Source organism: Anopheles gambiae, chromosome 3 (genome assembly GCF_943734735.2).
Source record: "Anopheles gambiae chromosome 3, idAnoGambNW_F1_1, whole genome shotgun sequence".
In the NCBI taxonomy this organism is placed as follows: domain Eukaryota; kingdom Metazoa; phylum Arthropoda; class Insecta; order Diptera; family Culicidae; genus Anopheles; species Anopheles gambiae.
This window is the reverse complement of record NC_064602.1, coordinates 74,564,865-74,588,093: the sequence shown is the minus strand read 5'-3', so window position 1 is coordinate 74,588,093 and position 23,229 is coordinate 74,564,865. Positions and strand designations below refer to the sequence as shown.

At 46.4% G+C, this 23,229-nt stretch overlaps 3 protein-coding genes and 1 long non-coding RNA gene across 6 annotated transcripts; 2 read left to right on the top strand and 2 right to left on the bottom strand.

Annotated features, from left to right (window-relative positions):
- The first annotated feature begins 3,917 nt into the window (after window positions 1-3,917).
- LOC1270823 (uncharacterized) lies at window positions 3,918-4,899 on the top strand. The gene is made up of 4 exons (XM_309544.5): window positions 3,918-4,040; window positions 4,104-4,220; window positions 4,290-4,606; window positions 4,683-4,899. The coding sequence occupies exons 1-3, from the start codon at window positions 3,975-3,977 to the stop codon at window positions 4,593-4,595; spliced, it is 489 nt and encodes a 162-aa protein (XP_309544.4). The 5' UTR covers window positions 3,918-3,974; the 3' UTR covers window positions 4,596-4,606; window positions 4,683-4,899.
- Window positions 4,900-4,911: 12 nt separating this feature from the next.
- Window positions 4,912-10,509, top strand: LOC1270824 (bromodomain-containing protein 4B). The gene is made up of 6 exons (XM_061657111.1): window positions 4,912-5,127; window positions 5,559-7,016; window positions 7,134-7,219; window positions 8,083-8,190; window positions 9,164-9,243; window positions 9,340-10,509. Exons 2-6 carry the CDS (start codon window positions 6,972-6,974, stop codon window positions 10,353-10,355), a joined length of 1,335 nt encoding a protein of 444 aa, XP_061513095.1. The 5' UTR covers window positions 4,912-5,127; window positions 5,559-6,971; the 3' UTR covers window positions 10,356-10,509.
- Window positions 10,502-15,702, bottom strand: LOC1270825 (keratin-associated protein 5-2). Of its 3 annotated transcripts, XR_009766036.1 has the most exons (6): window positions 15,454-15,702; window positions 15,169-15,262; window positions 11,951-12,061; window positions 11,457-11,880; window positions 11,139-11,368; window positions 10,502-11,054 (listed from the first exon to the last, which is right to left on the bottom strand). XR_009766036.1 is itself a non-coding variant. In XM_061657114.1 (5 exons), the coding sequence occupies exons 2-5, from the start codon at window positions 15,220-15,222 to the stop codon at window positions 11,011-11,013; spliced, it is 633 nt and encodes a 210-aa protein (XP_061513098.1). In that variant the 5' UTR covers window positions 15,223-15,262; window positions 15,454-15,701; the 3' UTR covers window positions 10,502-11,010. The 3 variants fall into 3 exon arrangements, 2 of the variants coding, with proteins under 2 accessions (XP_061513098.1, XP_061513097.1); XM_061657114.1 differs by lacking the exon at window positions 11,139-11,368 and having other exon boundaries at window positions 15,454-15,701; XM_061657113.1 differs by lacking the exons at window positions 10,502-11,054; window positions 11,139-11,368; window positions 11,457-11,880 and adding an exon at window positions 12,272-13,007 and having other exon boundaries at window positions 11,947-12,061.
- A 3,775-nt stretch (window positions 15,703-19,477) lies between these two features.
- Window positions 19,478-22,351, bottom strand: LOC133393560 (uncharacterized). Its single transcript, XR_009766250.1, has 3 exons — window positions 22,174-22,351; window positions 22,034-22,101; window positions 19,478-20,637 (listed from the first exon to the last, which is right to left on the bottom strand). It is a non-coding gene; the product is annotated as an uncharacterized LOC133393560 (long non-coding RNA).
- Between the last annotated feature and the right edge of the window lie 878 nt (window positions 22,352-23,229).

Genomic DNA, 23,229 nt, shown 5'->3' with positions numbered 1-23,229 from the left:
CGTTCGAGACGTCATGACGCTCTTTTATAGAGTATTAGCAATTGGGGCGGTCCCGTGGTACAGTCGTCAACTCGAACGACTCAATAACATGCCCGTCATGGGTTCAAGCCTATAATGGACCGTCCCCCGTAACAAGGATTGACTATCCGGCTGCGTGGTAATGAATTAAGTCTCAAAGGCTGTATAGGCCGGCATGTCCGCGTAGGACGTTACGCCAAATAGAAGTGGCCAGGAACATCAAGCTATCACGGATATGTTTATTATTTTCGTTTGTGATTATTACGTGATTCTCATGACATTTTGCAGCAGTGGTCATGTCTGTCAATCTATCTCCTTCTTTAAGTTTACGAACCCTGTAAACAGGCAATTCTTTCACTACTGCTCCATCTGGTGGCTGGTGCAATGAACTTGAATTTTGAACTTCACTAGCCTCCACTAGATGTCGCATGTTTTAAAAATACCGTTGAAAAACATTCAAAAATTGAAATAACTTTACCAAAATTATACAAAACGTTTTAAAAATAAAATGATAAAGAAATGTTGCTCTGTAATGGGATGGGATCCGAAGCCCCATTGAGGGATAATACAGGCTCTCCCATCCAACTCCTATTCCGACACGTCCTCGTCGTGCAGAGTGGTAACATGTGTCACCACATATCCAAGCTTGGGTACACGGGCTTGACCCAACCCCTTGGGCGGATGGTGGCACATGGCGAACCAGGAGGGGGGTGGGTATCCCGGGAAACTGGGTGCCTGAACGTCGGGGGGGCAACCCGACGCTAAACAAAACGGTCACGTGGGCGCGGGGCCAGTCACCCAGTCCCATGAATCAACGACTACGGAAAGCACCAGGAATCATCGAAACGGAACCAACGATACCGACCCTACGCAATGCCCCAGGACTACTCTGAAAATGGGCTCATGGAACGTACGCACTCTAAGCGAAGCCGGAGCCTTGAAAAAACTTGATGATGCCCTAGCCACACTGAGCATGGACCTCGTAGCTTTACAAGAGATTCGGTGGCTAGGGAACGGTGTGCACAACAGGCGTGGTAAGCATTGCTACGACATATATTTCAGCTGCCACGACCGCCACCGCGTGCTCGGAACGGGTTTCGCCGTAGGTCCCCGGTTGAAACCCGCAATCATGGATTTCAAGGCTATAAATGATAGGCTATGCACCCTGCGCATGCGAGGCAAATTCTTTAATATAAGCCTCATAAACGTTCACGCCCCTACCGAAGACAAAGAGGAAGAGGAGAAGGACCTTTTTTACGGCCGCCTCGCTAGAATTGTAGATGCTTGCCCCAGGCATGACCTCATAATCATCCTGGGGGACTTCAACGCAAAAGTCGGTAGGGAGCCAATGTACCGCCAATACACTGGCTGTCACAGTCTGCATGAGCACAGTAATGATAATGGTAGTAGATTGGTCCAGTTCGCCGCAGCGAACAATCTGGTTGTAGGAAGTACCAAATTTGCGCGCAAAAAAATCCACAAGATTACGTGGGCGCACCCGGGTGGAGAATCCTTCAACCAGATCGACCACGTGTTAATAAGCCGCCGACGACAGTCGAGTCTGTTAAATGTCAGAACATATCGAGGAGCCAATATCGATTCCGATCACTACTTGGTTGGCTTAGTGATACGTTGTAGAATCGCCCGCCCCCGCGCCAATGGGGGCGGAGAAAACACGCAGGCTCGGCTCAACACGGACTCTCTAAGGGACATTGCTGTCCAACAGGAATTCAAAACCGCTTTAGAAGAGTCTCTACTACCAGAAGACAGATACGAAACTACGAGCGAGAGGTGGAACGCTCTAAAAACAAAAATAATAAACTGTGCAAGAAATATACTCCCACCACGTCGTGGCAACACCAAATCTGGCTGGTTCGACGATGAATGCAGACAAGTGACCGAACGTAAGAATACTGCATACCGAGCAATGCAGCAACGGCATAGAACGCGGGCATGCGCAGAGGAATATTCACGGCTTAGACGCGAAGAGAAACGAGTTCACCGCTCCAAGAAGCATGCTTTGGAAGAGCAAAACATGCGGGAACTCGAGCAAACCAGAGAGGCGTACGGACCGACACGAAAGTTTTACCAAGCGATAGCAGGTCACCGAAACAACGTTGTACCTAAGGTAACCTGCTGTCGCAACAAGGATGGAGATCTGGTCAGTAACCAGCCAGAGGTCCTCTCGCGGTGGGCTCAGTACTTTGATGAATTACTCAATGACCAGTTTAGCGAACAGCTAGAAGCGCCACTAGCAGATAATGTCATGCTACTGCCACCTAGCATAGATGAAACACGAAAGGCTATCCGTCGGCTGAAAAATAACAAGGCACCCGGAACCGACGGAATTGCAGCCGAACTGGTCAAGAATGGAGGTGCACGACTAGAAAACGAAATCCATCAAATTGTTACTGAGGTGTGGGATAGCGAATCGATGCCTTGTGATTGGAATCTCGGCATCATCTACCCCATATACAAGAAGGGAGATAGGTTGGACTGCAACAACTACAGGGGTATTACGGTGTTGAATACCGCCTATAAAATATTCTCCCTGATCCTACAGGATCGCCTTGTCCCGCACGTCGAAGAGATAGTAGGAAACTATCAAAGAGGATTCCGAAACGGAAAATCAACCACTGATCAGATCTTCACCATGCGGCAGATCTTGGAGAAGATGGCTGAATACAGAAACGACACATACCATCTCTTCATAGACTTCAAAGCCGCATACGATAGCATAGCCAGGGTAAAACTGTACGACGCTATGAGCTCATTTGGAATCCCGGCCAAACTGATAAGGCTAGTTAGAATGACTATGACCAACGTCACATGCCAGGTGAGGGTGGATGGAAAACTCTCAGGACCTTTTGCTACCACCAAGGGTCTGCGCCAGGGGGACGGGCTTGCCTGTCTCTTATTCAACTTGGCGCTAGAGAGGGCCATCCGCGATTCGAGGGTGGAGACTACGGGAACCATCTTCTATAAGTCAACCCAGATCCTGGCATACGCTGATGATATAGACATCATTGGTCTGCGGCTCTCCTATGTAGCAGAAGCCTACCAAGGGATTGAGCAGGCGGCAGAGAACCTCGGATTGCAGATAAACGAGGCAAAGACCAAACTGATGGTGGCAACATCAGCGGACCTACCAATAAATAATCCAAATCTACGTAGGCGTGATGTACAGATAGGTGAACGCACTTTTGAAGTCGTCCCAGAATTCACCTATCTTGGGTCAAAGGTCAGCAACGACAACAGTATGGAAGTTGAGTTGCGCGCAAGGATGCTGGCTGCCAACCGGTCATTCTACAGCCTGAAAAAGCAGTTCACCTCAAAGAACCTGTCGCGACGGACGAAGCTGGGACTATATAGTACCTATATAGTACCAGTACTCACATACGCCTCTGAGACATGGACACTGTCCAAATCTGACGAAACCCTCTTAGCCGCGTTCGAGAGGAAGATGCTCAGAAGGATACTTGGCCCCGTATGTGTGGAAGGACAATGGAGGAGCCGCTATAATGACGAGCTATACGAGATGTACGGCGACCTCACTGTCGTACAGCGTATTAAGCTCGCCAGGCTCCGGTGGGCTGGCCATGTTGTACGCATGGAAACGGACGACCCAGCCCGAAAAGTCTTTTTAGGCCGTCCACAAGGACAGAGGAGGCGTGGTAGGCCCAAATTGAGGTGGCAAGATGGCGTGGAGGCGTCCGCCATTAAGGCCGGGATAACGGACTGGCAGACGAAGGCGCGAGACCGTGAGCGGTTTCGGACACTCCTGAGGCAGGCCAAGACCGCAAAGCGGTTGTAGCGCCGGATAAAATAAGAGAAAGAAATGTATAAGTCTGTTGATTTTTTCGTTTCTGTTCAACCACTTTCGAAAATGATCCCTTCATCCACAGTCAATTCTTCCATGTTTGATCGAAGTAGGCACGTTTTGTGTCACAACCGTCATGGCGTCACTACTGAAAATTACACGCTCTTTGCGTTTTGTACGAAAATTTCACTGTAAACCTGAGGTAAGGGGTCGTGTGTTCACCATACAACACTCCCATTTCACCCACAAAAATCTCATTATTTAGGACACCTACCCTTTGGATGCACCGAGACGGAACATGCCCAAAGTGAGCAAACCGGCAGAGTACGAACTGCTGCCCGGAATGTCGCCGAAAGTCTTCCGTGAGACGGAGTACGATAATGTAACAAACAGTGACATCGACAGAAAGAAGTAATGGGAAAAAACTAATACATTCTTTTTCTCTTCCCAGCAACTTGGTCCCATACCGATGACGGGCGATGCAGCGAAGAACTTTAGCTACAAAAATCCGGAATACTTCTCGTACCACAACTACTCGTTTTACGACATCGGGCGGGCGATTGGGTGTGCCTACCGTGTGCAACCGAGCGCACTGCCCCACCGTGCCAAGCGGTTCCGGTTGCCATGGCAGAAGCAGCAGGCGGAGGAGGACTTGCTGTACGATGCCGCGATTCCGGTGACGCTTAGCTGTCTGTACTGCGAGATGGAGGAAAAGTCAGCTCCAAAGCAGGAGGAATTGAACAACGCGGCGTCCTAGAGAAAAGAGGGGTAAGAGAGGAGTGTCATGACTCATGAAGCAGTTTGTGGTTTATTAATCAATCATATTCATATGTACTCAACACAGGCTGCTTGCTGGTGGACGTTAATGAGTTCAATCTAACAAGATTTTGCCAAGAACAGAAGAAGGTCAGAAACAAACTTGGTTGTGGTTGTTCTATTGTATTTGCTATCACAACTTGAAGCGTGCATGACACCGTTTTATGCGATGGGAACAGCTGACCAACAACCAAAATTACCCTCAATGAAACCATCTCTTTGTCGGCGACCCTTTCCGGAACAAGATCAGTAACAAGACCTAAACCGCATGATGTTTGCTGTGTCTTGAAAAATTTGCATAACGCACTCGTATTCCCACCCGGGAAAGTCCCACATTTTGGCTACAAGATAAATATTGCCATACCGTGTTGGTGGTGGTGGTGGCCATTGCTGGTGCTAAACAGCACTGAAGTGACGGAGGAAAAAGTGAAACCACTCTGGGGAGGGGAGCAATTAACTACTCTATTTGCCAGGTAGGTAGGTGAGAATAATTGGAATCTAACAAAACGCTCGATTCATGGTGCTTTAGCAAGGGGTGCAGTGTACTGTCGGTACAATGGGGCACAGGTGACTCAGGTGTCATATGTTTTATGGAGGTCGAGGGACAAATGGTGATAAAAGTTACGCGTTGGACTACGACCGCTCCAAGCACAGGTGTAGGTGAAAACCGCAAACATTATTTTAATGACAATTTCCATTATTTTAATAGAAATTGTACGTTGCGTGTTTGAGAGTACTTTTCTATGGATTTGTGTATGTAAATTGCATTATATTAAGCTTATTCTGAATAATTCCCTGTAATTAGACGTAACTTACCAAAAAGTACTCATTCTTTGAAAATGAACGTTTACCGCTTCGACACCTTCAAATGCATTTTCTCACCGTTTTTTCCTATCGTTTGCAGAGCATATCTGGAACACGCACCGGCCTAGTCGCGCCCTACCTATGTTGCCTATGCACATGAAGAAGACCTGCAATAAACTCTCGCATAACCACTGATAACAGCCGGGCTTTATTGTTAGGTGTGTGTGCTGGCCGACCACCGCAAAACGGAAAGGAAAAGCCCGAAAGTCGAACAAAAATTCATCCAAAGTGGCAGGGCACATCAAACGGCGTCGTGCAAACATAATAAATGCGGCTCGGGGTGTTTTTTTTTGGTTTTCGGGACAACGGTATTGGTTGTGCATTCCGACGCATCATTCATTCATGTAGCGCAGGCATTAGGCGGGGGAGGGGGGTAGCCCCTGTGTGTGCTGCACCCGTTACGGCTGAATGCGAATCCAACGCCCTCTTTGGTCGGCGGGGCCGGGCATGTTTAGAGGAACTATTTTAATGGAGGTGCACACACAAAAATACAAAAAACCCTTTTAAAAGCGAAGGAAAAGGGAAGAAGGGTGAGCGGTGCATGTACGCGTCTTAGAAGAGCATTGTCTTTGGACGTTGTGCGCGCAAAAATGCACACACACACACACCCATAGGTACTGTTTTGGGTTGTTAGTATGTGTCTCCCGGGGTTTGAGGAATGACTGAAACACTCTGACTAAGCTAAGCAGCGGTTGCCCTATCAAAAACATTAAAACGCATACACAGACACCCATACGTGCAGCGATGAATGCAATTTGTGTGCGTGTGTGGTGGTGGTGGGGGTACAGTTGGGTGGGAAAAAGCATCACCCGCTCGTTTCGGAAAAGCCATTCGACGGTAGCCATTCGAACGGAGCGGTAGTAAGTCGGTGGCCTGTGCTGGGGATCTCGTCTCCGTGAAGTCGTGTGCGTCGTGTGAATGCAATCAGATAAAGAAAAGTTGTTGAAGGTTTTGGTTTCGTCAGTTAATCATTTATTTATCAGTTTTATCAATAAAAAAGTAAGGCCCTCAAACGGGCCCAATCAAACCAACTCTTGCGAAACGAGCTGGTTGGAAAGATTTGAACGGTGCGTGAGACGGCGAACAACACAGCATGGTGTTCGAGTGCGAGCAGCAGCAGCAGCAAGACATCGTTTTTAATCAATTAGCACACACAGTTGGCGGGCAAGAAATTTGATTAATCGCGTTGCTAAGGGTGAAAGCTAGTAGTAGTACACTAGTTCCCGATTGTGTTGTGTTGTGGAGAGCGAAAAATGTTGTTAAGTGAAAAGTGTTGTACCTGGGCGTGTGATGAATTGGGATGAGCCAGCGTGCGCAGAGAGACTGGCCAAAACGAACGACGCAAATTGTGTGTGTGTGTGTGGGTGGTGCTACGTGAAGAATTAACAACAGGCAAATAGATTTCTAGCAATTTGGTGTATAAGTTGTAAGCAACATAAAAAAAAGAAGAAGCATGGTGAAGCCAGCGGCAAGAATAGTGATTAAGTTTCTAGAATTAGTAAGTTCTGTGATGTGTTTGTGTGTTTCTATTGTAATTTCCTCAATCTTTTCTCTCTCTCTCTCTCTCTCTCTCTCTCTCTCTCTCTTACCCATTTTTCCACCCTTTCCTCTCCAGCTCGGTTGTGTGGCGTGCGTTATTACGAAGATTATCACCGACCATGAGTCACGGCGTGTGTTTGTGCGAAACCAGAAGCTATCGCGGTAAGAATACTTCTGCCTTGAAGGGGTTGCCCACTGCACTTCCGCAGGGATGGAAGGTGTACGGTGTTGGTGACAACGTTTTCTGTGCAGTTAGGAGCAATTTGCATAACAATTAAAGTATTGGAGCACAAAATGAAGCGTGTTGGGAAGGCAAACGGGGAGAGGGTGGAAGACAAGCTAACCGAGAGCTACAGTAGCTAATAACTACAGTATTGGCACTAATGTACAGTGAAGGGTCGTTAATGATGCTACTCAAGGACTGGTGGAGTTTGGAGTGAGTTTAGTAACATAATCCCGGAACAAAAATAAAGTGTGAAGGAATTATAGTGTTTGTAGAGAAACATTAATAGTGAAACTTTAATTGGAAGTTGAAAAAATGGAGTAGTGAAGCATTTTAAACTAATATTTGGGCTAACCAGGCACTAATCTTTGTGTTGTAATTTTTAACTATATAATGATCTATAACAAAATACATAAATAAATACTAAACTCTTAACATAATCAAAAACATTAACTCAAATAAATGCTTTAAAAAGTACTCAAAACGCTAGTTCTTGAAATCAATTATCCTGAAATCATTTTTGCCTTTCTTTCTGTATAATAAAAAAAAAATAAAAAATTTAAGAAGAACTAATAAAAATGATAATGAATATTAGATATTATGATACAATAAACCAGTTAATACAGATTTAGACCTTCATTACATTTGATTTGGCTTTGCAAAGAGTATTCTTACTAATATCAAACCTAATAAAGATAGTAAAACACCTGGCACCCGAATTTTCGCACGACTTCCATCGATTTAATTCAATAAAAAAGCGTTTCACTCTCTTCTTTTCCCGGCACGCTCGGCCATTTTCCAGCGAATGGAGCCTGATACACAACATCACCTGGAGCAGCGGTGGAAATGCATTTACCAACATCGTCTACGGCGGATACACGATAGTCATCGCACTAATGTTAATTACAAGGTCAGAGAGCGCTACGGGAGAGTCCAAAAACCGAACGAGGCGAGCGAGTCAATAGCGGGGGTCCCCTTGGAAGTGTTTAAAAAGACCTTACCTGGCCGTGGTTGTTTCTCTGCCGTTTCGGTTGCCATGGTTTGTTGTTTTTAGTCGTGGCACAGTGCTGTTTGTCCATATTGTCCCCAGACTTATGGCGGAAGACAATTGGCGTGTTTTTGTGTGGGTTCCTGAACTCATGTGTGCATGGTCCCATGTGGGAAACCCTACGCGAGGCTGGCTGATCTGGCCAGAGATTCTCACAGCAGTGCACAGCGTTGGTTTGGGGCGCGGAAAACATATAACCCTCCCCCCCGCGGGGTCACTTTTTTCCACTCCTTCCACATCCAACAACGGAACGGCTTTGTTTTTCTTCCGATAGTTCTAAGCGCCTCCGCTGTGACCTTCATCTTTTGCGCATGCGTGGCGTTCGAGTGGGGATATTGGGTCGAGGGGGGGTTATTTTTTCGCATGTTCGTCATCATATGCCCATTATTCAGAGCCTGCTTGGTTGACTTTTCATTACCATGGTGCGGTGCTGTGAGTGCGACTCCCCCCTCTCCCCCGTTGTGGTGACAAACTTTTAACTCCTCAGCCTCCCGACCCTAAACCCCAGCGGCTAGGTCAGAGTCGAACCATTGACAAGTGCACTGTGTCTTGCGCAATGAGGGTGTAGGGTGGGGGACGGCACTAGAGGCACTAGGGGTAATTTTAGCATAATTCACATGTTCCTGCCCGCTGTTCCGAACAATGGCACTGCTCTGTGTATGGTATGGTGCGACGAATGTGATATCATTCAGCTTCAACTTCACGTACGCTCCGTTAAAAAAGCGACACAAACGCACTCAGTGTCTCGAAGCTGATCTTGCAGACAAATGGTCTAATCTGCTTCTACAGTTGTATGTAGACATATGCTTGAACGGATCATTTCATATCATTTCAGATGCGTCGATGCCAAATCACGTCCGACCTTGTTTGAGAAGATCGTCCTATCGCTCGGGACGCTATTGTTTTTCGCTGCCGGTAAGTGTTATTGCTTCGGGCTAAAACGAGAAACAATGGATTTTTGTTTTAAAAACGTGTATTGCCTTTTCCTCTCTCTCTCTAATACTCACACAGGTGGGCTGGTGTTTGCCTCGATCGATCAAGTCCATCCGGATCTGCACGACAATGCGATCATACTCGGCTGTCTGTCCTTCTTCGTGGCGATCCTGTTCGTTATCGATCTGGCCGATCCACTCGCCCGGATGACGGCGCACATGACGCAGACGGAGGTGTCGTCGACCGCGCACGATATACCCGACGCCCGGGCAGCAACGCTGAAGAAAGATGTCTCCACCGACACGACGGAGCCGACGGTGTTTGTTGTGTCCAAGCCGGAGCAGCTCAACGGTCACCATCAGCATCAGCATCCACCATCGCAGCAGCATAATCATCACCATCACGATCATCAAGCGCCGCATGAGTATCGGGAGGATTCACCACTCAACCGAAGCGCCGAATCCATCGTCGAGCGGAAGGTGTACCCGTCGGCCCAGGTGCCCGTGTTTGCCCACGTCCGTGCGCCCGAAGAAAGCCGTCGAATTGCGGGGAAAGAAATACAGTACCTTCCGCGGAACGATTTTCGCGATCGGCGGAACTATCGCGATGCAGGACCGGCGAGCTACGCGACGAACCGTCCGCCAACGAACCATTCGAATGGGCATCCCGTGCGTCATCACTCGACTGGTGCGTACCATGACAATGACTCGTTCGTGGAGGACATTCAACCGTCCCGCCGGAGCACCTACGTCCCGGCCGACAAGTTTGACCAGGAAGCGATGCAGATGAGCAGTGCACCAATGCCAGCGAACAACCACTATCGCACGAGACCGCCACCACCTGCGAAACCGCTCAACATCATCCGAACACACTTTGGATCGAATCACAGCTCGCCAACCGGATCGCAGCACAGTGCCGAATGTAGATGTTCGCAGCGCAGCACCAGCACGAGGAAGCTGGACGACTCGGGGCGCGATGAGTTCGATTCGTCGTCTCCCATTCGGCCCGGGTTTGTCGCTAATGCGGCCAAAAAGTGGGACGATCGGGCGCGCAGCAAAAGTCAACCGATCGTCGGGCTAAACACGATGGTGTGACGAGGCGAACGGAAGCGCTCCCTATTTAAATAGATAAGTTCTCTTTAGCCGTAGAAAACTCTTCCAAACAGAGCCACTTCCCTCTCTATATTCTACATTCTACTTTCGAAGGATAGAGAAATAAAGGCCAACAAGCGGAGAGAGTGTTTAGTTTGATTTCCGAATCGTTTTTACGCTTTTTATTCCACTGAACATATGTTCGGCGCTACTTTCAACTGGGTGCTGCTAGACGATTTTCTCGTGCGTTTGGAGGAGTATGGTGATAATGGGTGCCTATCGATGCGTTCTGCTCTCTCTCTCTCTCTACGGGAAGCATATGCACGATGCTTTGCTAACGATGGTGTGCGAGGCTGCCTCTCTATGTAACGTGTGATAAAATTTTCTTCAAACTCAACAGAGATATTTAACGACAGGGAAGCATAGAAACAACACGAGTAATTTCTCTTCGAACGGAGTAGTAAGATCGCCGATATTCGTTCTTGCAGCCGTGGGCGTGTTCCTTTTCCTAATAACGATGGCGTAAAAAGAGAGACTAGGTCCTGGAGTTGGTTGGCACACTACCTACATAACCAGGCATTGATGGGGGGCGAGTTGTGTTAGACACGGATGTGTATGCATTCGGTTGTGTGAACCGCTCCTCACGGTTCTTAACATCCTAGCACGGTCCACAGGGTATGCAGCCATCACTGCAAGGGTCGCCTGTGTGGAGAGATAAGAGAAAATCGTTAATTCAACGTTTTAGGTGGTAAACATTAAAAAAAGGTATTGTTCGATTGATCTCACCAATTTAGATAAACAAGTGGAGTTTATTTCACCCTACAAACGCATCGCCCCCTAACAGGGACAACAAAACCGCTCCACATTGTAGCAGTGAGCTTTGCACGGTGCCCGGTAACGACAGGGCGCCGGTGGACGCCAGATCGTGTACCGGGGCGGACAGTACCAATTGGTTTTGGCCATCTTCGGCCGGGGCGTAGGCTGCCGTACAGCCGACCGGATGCGCTTCAGCGGATCTAAGGTGTTGTGATGATGTGAAGATCAATCAATCGAACAAAACCAGCTGTACGGGGGCTGTGTTGCTGCTGGATGGTAGTTACTTACAGTAAGGTACGCTGCAGGAAGGATCACACACCGGAGGATAGCTAGGATCACACACCGGACCGCATGCAGGGGCACAGCACGGGTCACAAGGTCCGCAGGGTCCGCAGGGTCCACACGGGCCGCAAGGTCCACAAGGTCCACACGGGTCACACGGGCCGCAAGGTCCACAAGGTCCACACGGATTACAAGGTCCACATGGGTCACATGGTCCGCAAGGTCCGCAAGGTCCACATGGTCCACAAGGTGCGCAACAGGTCGGATCGATTGGGCAAGGATTGCACCCGCCACCTCCGCAGGGCAGGCAGCAGTTCTTCGATGGACGCACCGGATTGCTTTTCTTGCCCATCGTCACGAACCGGTAGCGTCGGGCCCACTGCGATGGACAGCAGGAAGCTTCGGGTTTCGTCAGACAGCATGGTTTTGCCTGGAAGGAATGTAGAACGATGTTCAAATTATAGGTTTTGGATGTGAAACTCTCCACTTAACCGCATTACCTGACACTCCGAACGTGGGCAGTCATGTTGGAGACCGTTGCGCTTAAGACACTCGCAGTTGGAGATGAGAATTCCGCCTCGGAGCTCGCGACTCTTGCATGGTTTAGGTGTCTGCGTGCGAGGAAAAACATAGGAAAGATTAATATACGACTGAAATGTTGTGCAGGGGACATGAGAGACACGATGAGTAGGCAAGACACAAGGGTGGAATGGCGTTCACGTTCGTATATTCAAACAATTCCTTCCGATGGAATTGGAAGTCAAAATCTAACACGATAGTTACGCGGTCATACCACCATTCGTACACCTTTGTATACTTACCCATCAACGGAAGTGATGCGCGCTGTTCCTGTTCTTTCCCTTGCTCCTAGCACCGTTTCGGAGCGCAGATCGGGCCCACGCTCGGCGGACAGCACCCATTGTTGTAGAACGTGGTTCCCGCCGGCACGCAGCAGTAGTCGCGGGCCGGTGGCACCTGCACCACCTGCGGCTTCGGCTGACACACCAGCGTGGTGCAGATCTCCTTCGGCTCCACGATGACGCGCGGCGTGCAGACCACCTTCGGGTCGGGCACGATGCGCTTGTAGTAGATGATCTTGGGCTCCGGCACGGTGCGCCGCTTGTAGATGACGCACGGCTCGCAGATAGTGCGCGGCTGGTAGATCAGCTTCGGCTCGACGATGGCACGCGTCTGCGGCACCACGTGCCTGTCGATCACGGTGCGCGACGTGTTGATCACCTTCTTCTGCGCCACTAGCCGGGGCGGCTGCTGCACCGTAATGAACCGCGGTCCGCAGCGTTGCGGGGGACAGATGGTGGGACACTGGGGCATGCAGTTAAGGTCGTGGGCCGTGCGGCAGGTCGGCTCGCAAGGATCGCACGGTCCACAGGGACCGCAGGGTGCACAGGGACCACAAGGACCGCACGGTCCACAAGGTCCGCACGGGCCACAGGGATCACAAGGTCCGCAGGGACCGCATGGGCCGCACGGTCCGCAAGGATCACACGGTCCACACGGTCCGCAAGGTCCACAAGGTCCGCATGGTCCAACGGGACCCTAAAAATGCCGAGGGGGCAATCAGGATGGGAAGAAGGACGGTGCGATAAGATACAAAACAAAAGAATGGTGCAAATTGTAATGCAACAAAATCAAATGCAAGACACAGTTGCGTGTGTGTGTTTGTGTACAAGATGAGTATGAGTGGAAAGGAAACAAAATAGCATACCCCATCCACTTCCCCACTCCTCCTCTCTGCTGGGGACACTCTTTTTAAAAGATTCTTCGACCGCACCGGTCGTACATTTCCTCGTACCGAATATCCGGAATATTCGGTTCCTTGCGGCGCAGATTCCAGGAGTAGTGTACCGTGTCGGTACCGTCGCACACGATCAATGGACGCTTCCACCAACACAGATAGGAGGGGGAACGGGGGGTCGACTGTTTGGTATTTGGAGGGAAAAGGAGGTGTCCCAGTGAAAAAAACGGAAGAAAAACGAACCTATGACACGCAAACTCTTGCTCTGTCAGGGGTGGTGATCTAAAAATGGGGGTCAGAGGATACTACGATGTTTCTTCACTGTGGCGTGTTACAACTACGCCGTGAAGACTCTCCTGTTTACTGATGTCCTTTATATACCTATTTGCGCAATGTTCCTAATATTTGATGTACCTAAATTGAGTGTGTTGGGGATTTAGTTCTAAACACAACTAAAAGACAACCTAAACACACATTGGAGTGGAGAAAATCAAACTATTCTCGTCCTGTCCACTAGGGCATCTCTGATTGATCTGTACGGCGAATGGCACTGTTTTCACACTGCTGTGGAAACATGCTTCTCAGAACGATCAGACTCTACGATTTGGATCACAGTTATGAGCTTCAACAAATCTTGGATTTGAACAATATAATCTTGTACCATAATACTAAACATATCCGGCTGTAAAATGGAATGTACTTTAAATAGATTTTTGATATTGAGGGGTTTGATCTATACATTACAGGTGCTCTTGTGTGAGTTGTTTTGTACACACGGGCGCGGATCCCACACACTCCCAGACATGATACACTAAACACACAACGATTTCAATCAAATATATCTCTGCTCCTACTTTGCTATGCTGCTTCTTCTAGACTTACAACGAACTGAAACATCCTTCAAACAAACAGATAGGGTTATTAGCACAACACTCCAATATCTTTGCATTTGCTCGAAATCATTCTTGAACTTATACGTCATTCGTGAACATCGAAGTCACACGAAGCTCCTATCCATGGCCTACTACACTGTGCGCTGCTATGGGAAAGTTTTGCTCGTTCGAGGCCAAGTCCCCAACAACCCCTTCTAGCCTGTGTGTGTCCTAACGTTATAGGAGCCTACTACTCCCCGCGCTATCGAAGGTTTACGAACTTTTACTCCTCTTTCTTCCCTCTCTCCCTGACACACTCCCTAATTCTGTAACTCTCCACCCCTTCCCTACCATCGGAATGTGATTGGCCTTCCGGTTGGTTGCCATTGTTTTTGCTCATCATCGAAATAACGAGGATTCACGCAAAAAAAGGAAAAGAACAGGACAGGGGCGGGAGTTTATCGCCCATTGGAAGGCTTGGCGGCATTGATCCAAATTCAAATACTATTTCAAACACGCTGTTGTGTGTTGCCTTGTAGCGCGACAGAGCGCGCGCCATGTTGGGGGCTCGCAAAATAGTATCGATTTGTAGCACACACACACGTGTAGCAAACACCCATTGCTAACGACTCTATCCTAGTACACGTTGTGCGAGCAGAGTTTTAATGTCCGAAAGCCAATCAAGTTTGAGGGAGAACTACGGATCCGGTAGACAGATGCGTCTACGACCGGGTCTCCCCTTTGAGGGCCTTGCAGTGAGTAAGGACATGGGACAGGAAGAGAGCGAGTAGTAACAAACGTAATGCAACTAAGCGGGCAAAAGTCACACCTTTGTTGAGGCTGAGCGTTGGTACGAAAATCAACTAGAGCCTACTAAGATCCTACACCCAACGACACGATGAAAAGCAAAAGAAAGATGGCGGTGCCAAGGATGGAAGCGAAAGGGACACGCGAATTAACCAAAACCAATAAAAAAGAACCCTTAATAGTGATGGCGCAGGCAAAGGTAACAGAAATGGTAACGGTGCTTGGTGCAACAGGACAGGGTACAGCGGTCACATTTGTGGCAGGAAGAGCAGTGATGTCTTACGCAAGGATAGCAGGAGTAGCAGGGATCGCAGGGACCACAGCACGGATCGCACATTTTCGGTTTTTTTTGTATGGATTGATTCTTCGAGAAATCACTGCACGCGGGGCAAGAATGAAAGAATGGGGAGGAAATGAAGAATCAGAACTTGGGCTCAACTACACTTTAAGCGAAGGATATCAATGGCAGCAAAGACCACAAATTCCAATGATAGAACTAGGTCAAGGCTGCACAATCCGTAACGGAGGGAGCACTGGGCACTAATAAATCCACTCGTATAATACGTACAACAGTTGTGGCGCAGCAGCTGGATTGCTTCAAAGTTGGAGCTTCAAGAGCGTTCTGATGTTCTTGCTTTCACAAGTCCAGCGCAGGTAGTAATGCTTCAGTGGTTCTTCTAGTTGTAAAATTTCTTCCAAAAGATAGCTTCTAGCTTTAAAACACTTTGAAATTTCGACACTGATTTTTTTTTCTAATAAAATTTTCTTCCCTTTAGGAGACCTTTCCGTTCGAAGGCAAAACGAATAATGAACCTCTGGACGAGCTCGCGCTCATAAGGTACTTTTCTGCTGCAGGCTGTTATTTTCCGTTGCTATAGAAATTCGCAACGTGCACTGCGAATGTTGGCGTGGAACCTACGTACCCACGGCTGCTACGATTGTGCGTTTCAATTTCCTTGCACGATGGATGGGGTGTTTTATGCACAGTGGTAAGGATGGACGTGTTTATATAAAATATGATTTAATTGAATTAAAATATTGTTTGTGAATAAAATGAAGCAACCGAAAGTTGGTGTTTTAATTAAAAAAGATCGAACGTCCCGTAGGTAAAAACTAAAACATGAATCATCAAATTCATTTGGTGCAAAAAAACTTCTTCAGTTTCTGGCAGTTTTTTTTTCAAATTTAGTAGAACAGTTTTTTGATGACTCGCAACTTATCGCAACGGCGTACTGGGCCGTCGTGGGTTTACATTTTTAATTATGTATGATGACCGTTTCACTTTCAACTAAAGTTATCATCAGTGGAAAATAAACTAGGACTTCTGTTACCTATGAACAGTTCGAAAATTGCACATCGAACTTTTGTGTACAGGTGTATCGTAGAAATCCCCTTTCATTTTCTTAGCTGAACAAACGGTTGCCTCAGCTCATCGAAAAGGAGAAATGATTACGTAGAATAAATGGCTTTCTACACTTACCAAAAATCAAGCATACCTAATAATAAAAAAAACACTGATTATTACTCACTAACTTACCTCAGTATACTATTTTCAGCTTACAAAAGGCAAGAGCTACCAACGGATATCGTTCAAATGGTTCTTTTACCGATTTTGTGCGTCATCTGGCAAAGAAAAGCCGAATCCACCACTGTGCGATGTTTTGTAGTGCGCCCTCTAGTGTGCAGTAGTGCAATTTGTATTTACGATGAAATTGGGGGAAGCATTTTGAGCATAACTGCATTTTGGTGCATCTCCACAGCGCAACATCGTCTAAGTTTGGCAGAAGTTATCGTTGCGGAGATTTAGGCAGTGGCACTTTTCCCAGTTTGCCAACATCAGGCACCTAAAAATGAATGTTTTTAATAATAGGGTAAATTGTACCTATAGTGGTGGTAGTACCAATAGTGGTGGTTTTGCACTAAAATGCGGTCCATACGGCAAATTAAAAGTAATTAAATTATTTATGTTAGTGTGAAATATTCTTTGGGTTTTTAAAAAAAGATTTAAAAGATAAATGGGGCCATTCCATTACTTAGTGACCAAAAAATCCATTATTTTGTGAAATATGTCCACATTTTTCCAAAATCTTTAGGATTTCATAACGAAACTCATATTTCTGTTAACGTTCCAAATGACCACACAACCACGCAATTACTAATTTTTCAACATAACTGTTATGAAATGTTATTGTTTTACTAAAGTTATTTGCCTTTTGACCATATTTATGCATTTTTAAATGTTTTTTTTTTACCATAGTGCCATTATAGGTACACAAAACAGACATGTTCGTATAGTGGTAATAGTTATAAAATCAATAAAACCAAGACATTTTAGATTTTTTCGAGGATATTTTTGATATGTCGTAATGTTTTCACTAAAATAAGCAACAAAAATGAGTTTTCTGTAGGCAATTTACCAAAAAAAGGCCAAAATTCGCTTATTTGGCTGAATGAAAAATTGACTTCAAATCAAGCACACTCTTCCGGATGTGGGTTGACGACAGATGTGATGCAGTTTAGTCATTATTTTATGGCAGTAATCCTTAATATGAATATGCAAACAGCCTCGAAACTAAGTTTCATTGATAGTATACACTGTTTTTTAGGTATCTTTGTTTACCAGCACTATAGGAACACAATACGACGACTATAGGAACCATACCACCATTATAGGCAATTAATTTTTGTAAATTTGATGTGTTTCATGGTAAAAATGGTTGTGATTGCGAATATAAAACATATTCCAATTGCTATGTTTTAAAATATTCAAAAAATGTCCTTCCTGACACTTTAAATCCATTAAAACACATCTGTACCACTACAAATTGCACCACTATTGGTACATTTACCCTATCTACATTAATTATTATTTGTATGTTTAAAGAACTCACCTACAAATCTGGATCTATTTCGAGCAGAAATCAGCTTCAGCCTAAATCTGTGAGTTGAAATAAAACAAATGATTAATTATTGCATAATGGCTCATGGATTATAGAAACATTTGCAGTATTAACAGACGAAGAAGCACAACATCAATAGCACGGCACATAGTGTAGTACCATTACCTAAAGAACATTAAAATATCTGCCTAATTCCTACTTAAAATTTATCCATCCTAACCAACACACATAACGCACAGGAATTGCAGTCATTCGCTAGTCTTTGTAAAACAAATAAACCATCAAAACACAATGGCATGATAAGCTCGTCGGCAATGTTAATACATTTGCGGTGTAACTAGCTTTGACAGAGTACCACAAATAACATAAATGATAATCGTACCATAGTTTTACAAACAATAGTCCACACCGGTCATCGCCAGCGGTTGTAATCTCCGGTGTAAAGTGCCGCAGATACTGCCCATTTTGCCGGTGCTTCTCGATAGCCACCGCAGTAGACATGAAATATATTAAAAGCCTTGTCACCTAACACATTTGTAGAGCCATTTTTCCATCCCGAGCATTAACTGCTTGCATATATTCCTCTCCCCTTATCGTTTGTTGTGAAAGAGAACAGATTGAATAAATAATGCATTTGGAAACGGCTTAACCACGGGAATTGGGAGGTCTGCTTTAGTACCGTACGGGCAACATCTCACCTCACCGCACCGAATCGTCTGTAGAGCGATTACTTCATCATTACTGAGTCACTCGCTGCATCCCTGCGGCCGTGTGCTCTGCTCTAATTCCCGCTACCAACTGTTTTCTTCGCCCTACCTTATCACACTAATTTACAAACCTAACTTTTCCACATTTGCATGTTTTGAATGCAAGCAGCAGCAGCAGCAGCAGCGCGCGGGATCGTTACAATTGCTTCCCACTTTTTCCATTTTAAACCCGACCTGAGTTATGCTGTCCAACCTCTCCCCTCCTGCCCCATGGAAGGGGGAGGGGGGGGATGTTTGTGGGTCGATGAGGTACTACTATGCATTGTTTGCACTTTGCACTCTCCTCTCCTACTTCACGTGCCCAAAGAACCCTCCAGCCCTTGGCAGCGGTGGCAAAGTAAGACACGAGCGGGACACAACAAAGTTGCGTAAAGTGGAAACAAATTCATCCTCAATTGTCACTGTGCTGTAGTTTGTAGGAGCCACAGAGCAGAGCGGAAAAATCCTGAATCATACGCCGGACACCGTTTTGCTTACATCACGGGGGATGGAAACAACAAACGACCCTTCTACAAAAAAAGGGATACCGCCCGGGTCGTGTGTCCCATTAAAAGGTAACAAATGCGAACGAGCTGGGTGGGATTGGATGCTAATTTTTGTCTCCTTTGTCTTGTCCCCATTATGACATCAACGGGCTACCGGTGTTGAGTTTACGTGGCGACATCATCCCCGGTCACCTAAAGCTCTCCCATCTCCGGTCGGATCTTTTTTGTGTGTCTTGTTGCTTTTGGGTGAAATAAATGGATGCAATTTAAAGTTGTGAAAGTATTGATTTTTGGAGAGCTTTTAATTTGATTAAAATACTACCAGTTTTATGATAAATGAAATGAAGCTGATTGAATCATAAATTATCAAATGATGTAATTTAAGCGACACAAAGGTTTTCCCGAAAGGGAAGATGAAAATATTGTAGTAAAGTCGCCAATTTTCAAAGTTAATTTAAAAAATCACCCTTTAGCTTTGTTCAGCAAACTATCTGGTTGGTTTTCCTCACCCACTGTGTGATATCCCCGGTCCGCTCCCTCCCATAAAGCAAGCATCACGTTCATATCGGTGTTACATTAATTACACTTTTATGCATATACACAACAAGCTCCATCTCATTAGCAAATATTTCACCTTTATGCATCCCGGCACGGGGTAAGAAACCCTCCCAACGGGACACCTCCGGAAAAGCCGCGGCTCAGGGGGGAGTTTGTAGCGACACAGCGAACACAGAGAGCCGCTGAGCCACGGCGAAACACAAAGAAAATATGGTAACTAACAACCTTTTTCCACTTTCCACTTGGCGCATCTTAATAGCTCTCGAAACGTTGCCACCGCATATGAAACGTATGCCCCCTCAGCCCCTCCATCCTACGGCACACATCCCACCGCCCGCATTCATCCCAGAAGAACTATGTCAATTAATTAGCAAACCACGGGGAATAATTCACGATTGAAAAGGGACTCATTCCGTGTGGTGGGGGCAAGGGTTACATACTTCCACCCCTCCGCAGTGCACAGGTGATGGTGAGATAGTGTGACGGAGGACCGTCGACTTTTGTCTTTGCAGGCGTCGCGTCAAAGAGGCTGCACGTTGGCTGAATGGGACAGGTTGGCTAAGGGCAGGGGGAGGCGAAAGCACCCACTCGTACTTATATATCTCTTCATTTGTTTTGCACCGTTATTATGATCGCCTTCCTGTTTCGTGGCCGTTTTGTTTTTCCGTCGCTCTTTTCTTTTCCTTCTCCCGAGCCACCACCGCCATGTGTGGATACAAACGTTGCCTTTGTTTTATCGGTGCTGCGCGCTCTTCGCGTACCGTTTTCTTGGTGGTGGTGTTGGTGGTGAGGTTGCTGCCTGCTGCTGCTTCTCCGCTTTATGCCTTTCAACGGCCATCACACCCTCGACCCAGGTTGCAGCATGTTATTCGAGCATACGCTATGTTTTTGTCTGGACGGAGAGTTGCTGCTTCGGCGTTATGCTAACATCTTCCGTACCGCGACGTGTTACCCCTTTTGCCAGCGTACGTTATCACCAGGCGTTGTTTCGCTGTGGTTCGCTTTCGTGGTAACGAAGGCAGCAAATCTCGGCGAGGAAGTACTGCAACAAAAAAAAAACACAAAAATCGGATAAAAATATGGATGATTAGATATTTGATTGAAATGGAATTTGTTTTGTGTGTTTTGTGGCTTGTTTCGCAGCCGCTAATCGGTGTGTTTTGTTACACGGTTAGGGCCCGATGCGCTACTGCTGCAAGGTACATTTGTTTGTTTTTATACGTTTTTATGTAATATGCTTTATCGATGTAAATCGACGCAAGATAATTGAAGTGATTAAGTTTTTTTCGATTAAGTGTGTGTAAGTACATGAACGGCTTTTCTGATAAAACTCTGCTGTACAATGCTAAGCGATAAAAGATTCTTAATAGCTTATGTACGCACGATATAGCATCATCTTAAACTATCTTCTTTATATAAACATTAATCCTGTGTTACATCAAGGAAAGGATTACAACCACAGCAGCAGCTGATCAGTCGTCTTTTGGGTTAAATCAGATTTCTTCGTTAATTGAAAGAGGCAGCTTAATGAGCGATTACTAAAAAAATACTGAACAACCCCATGTACACAACCAATACTATTCCTCTGGCATTTAATGTGTTCGGTGTTTGGTGTGTTTTGTGTGTTTTGCCACTACCTTTTTTCGCCGTTAATCTCCACCTGTACCGGCGTCCGGCTCGTTTTGCTTGTTTTTTCGCTTACACGTTACAAACTTCCTGCACCCATCATTATGCACTATCTCTATCCGTCCGTCTGCGTGTTTGTGCTTTGTGAGCGTATGTTTTTCTTTTCTTTGATTGAACGATTGAACTACTTCCTCCTGTTGTGGGGTGGTCTAGCGCTTTCGCACCTTTTACATTTAACATTTTCGTGCGCGCCACCGCGGGCAATGTTTTCCTCCGACTCTGATGGTGACCTGGAACCTTTTTGAACAACGCGAGTTGTGCTTAGCTTAACCTCTCCCCCATGGCCTCCTCCTTTTGGTATCAGCAGCAGTCTGTTTGGACGGACGGAGAGTGCATCAAATAGCATTACTCAATCACTTTTGTTTAATTGCGGTACTCTCGCACGGCCGCGCTGTACTCTAAAATCGTCCAAACTGTACGGCCCTCCCTCCACCGACTCGACGCAGTTTAGCCTGAGCTGTCCCGGTGCTGTGCCGAAATCAGACAGCGGCCGAATGGCGGCGTTTTGATCGAGTCCATCAACAAGGAAATGATGCAACATTGAGGTGTCCGCGGAACCACGCGGTGACCCAGTGGCCCAGGCGATGCTGCCTACCTCCACGGACTGCTGCTACTAGGGGAAAATGGCGGGAAGAAATGGTATCACAAGTGCGCGTAACGTGCAACTTAAAATCTTTAACTGCAACCGTGCGCCCATGTTCCACGCGTAACGCGTTCGCGTGCAGCTCCGCAATCCCAAAATTGCCACCTACCTGGTTGGCAGAGCGTCGTGTGTGTGTGCGATTCTGCGGAAATTGGTGTACGGTGGGGGAGGGTGGTGCTGATGATGATTGTGGAACATATTAGATTATGAGTCGTCGAAATGATCGGCCTGCTCGTGTAGAGTACCTACCGCGTTGGAATGCTAGTGGTCCGCGCAAGTGTGATCCGCGCAAAATTCATCTCTCCGCCGTCGAGAGCACGCTCAATTACACTTTGAGCTGTGTTTTAGATACGGAAATCACTTGTACGATGCATATTTTTCGCAATTTATACAGAAAATACAATAAAGTGAGACAATTTGCACAATTTGTTGGTGTTTACTTTTTGTTGACAACGTCGATACGTTGACAGTTGGTAGAACCAAGGTTTTTTCACCGGGCAAATCTATTTGACAACTTGATTGCAACTCAGCTTTTGTGCAAACATTTTTGAAGAATGTTTTTCAAGTGGCTCTAAAGATATTTTATTGTGGAATTTTGTGGGAAAAAATAATGGTGACCAATGTGTTGCTTCGTCTTGTATGTGAATAATTCAACCAGAGCACCACAAGTAAGTAGTTTTGTTTACGTAAAGTGATGTAACCATGACTCAGCATTGGAGCCGGAAAGACCCGAACATTACTCGGCTCTATAGGGTGAAATGGATTGTCCTTCTAGGCTAGGAACGTCGTCGTAGACCTTGTTTCCGGAACAATTTTGGCATCGTATTTCGGCTCCAAGTCTGCAGGGAACTGTCGAGAATTAATTCTTGATTTGTGCTGAACCCACTGCTTTGTATAAATAGAACTCTTGCTACTTCGAAGAGAGCTATTCCTCAGTCCAGCAACAGCTGGAACTCGCCTAGAATATGCAGAAATTGTTCGGTATTACGTCAACGGCAGATGGTGATGCCAGATTGTATCTGGAAATTAACGATAATGTTATCAAGAATGAACAAATGGCGCTGGGAAGGAATCGCAGAACCCAACCGACTAGCAACTGAAATTATACAAAGAGAGATGAAGCATAAGAACAGTTAGATAAGCTTTCTAGCCACTTTGCACAACACTGCTTAACGCGATGCATCGCTGGTTAATCGATCCTAATCCATAATGAACGCGTATCAAACATTTCCGCCATGCCAAAATGCCGACGGATTGGACGAGTCGATCTACTTAGTGCTATAACAGAGCACACAGCCGGCCTCC

Coding starts and splice junctions, on each gene's coding strand:
- LOC1270823 (XM_309544.5), top strand. CDS start 3,975: ATGGCGTCACTACTGAAAATTACACGCTCTTTGCGTTTTGTACGAAAA. Junction 4,041..4,103: donor AATTTCACTGTAAACCTGAG/GTAAGGGGTCGT, acceptor CTCATTATTTAG/GACACCTACCCTTTGGATGC. Junction 4,221..4,289: donor GTGAGACGGAGTACGATAAT/GTAACAAACAGT, acceptor TTCTCTTCCCAG/CAACTTGGTCCCATACCGAT.
- LOC1270824 (XM_061657111.1), top strand. CDS start 6,972: ATGGTGAAGCCAGCGGCAAGAATAGTGATTAAGTTTCTAGAATTA. Junction 7,220..8,082: donor CGAAACCAGAAGCTATCGCG/GTAAGAATACTT, acceptor GCCATTTTCCAG/CGAATGGAGCCTGATACACA. Junction 9,244..9,339: donor GCTATTGTTTTTCGCTGCCG/GTAAGTGTTATT, acceptor ATACTCACACAG/GTGGGCTGGTGTTTGCCTCG.
- LOC1270825 (XM_061657113.1), bottom strand. CDS start 15,222: ATGTGCGATCCGTGCTGTGGTCCCTGCGATCCCTGCTACTCCTGCTAT. Junction 13,008..15,168: donor GCTACTCCTGCTATCCTTGC/GTAAGACATCAC, acceptor CGGCATTTTTAG/GGTCCCGTTGGACCATGCGG.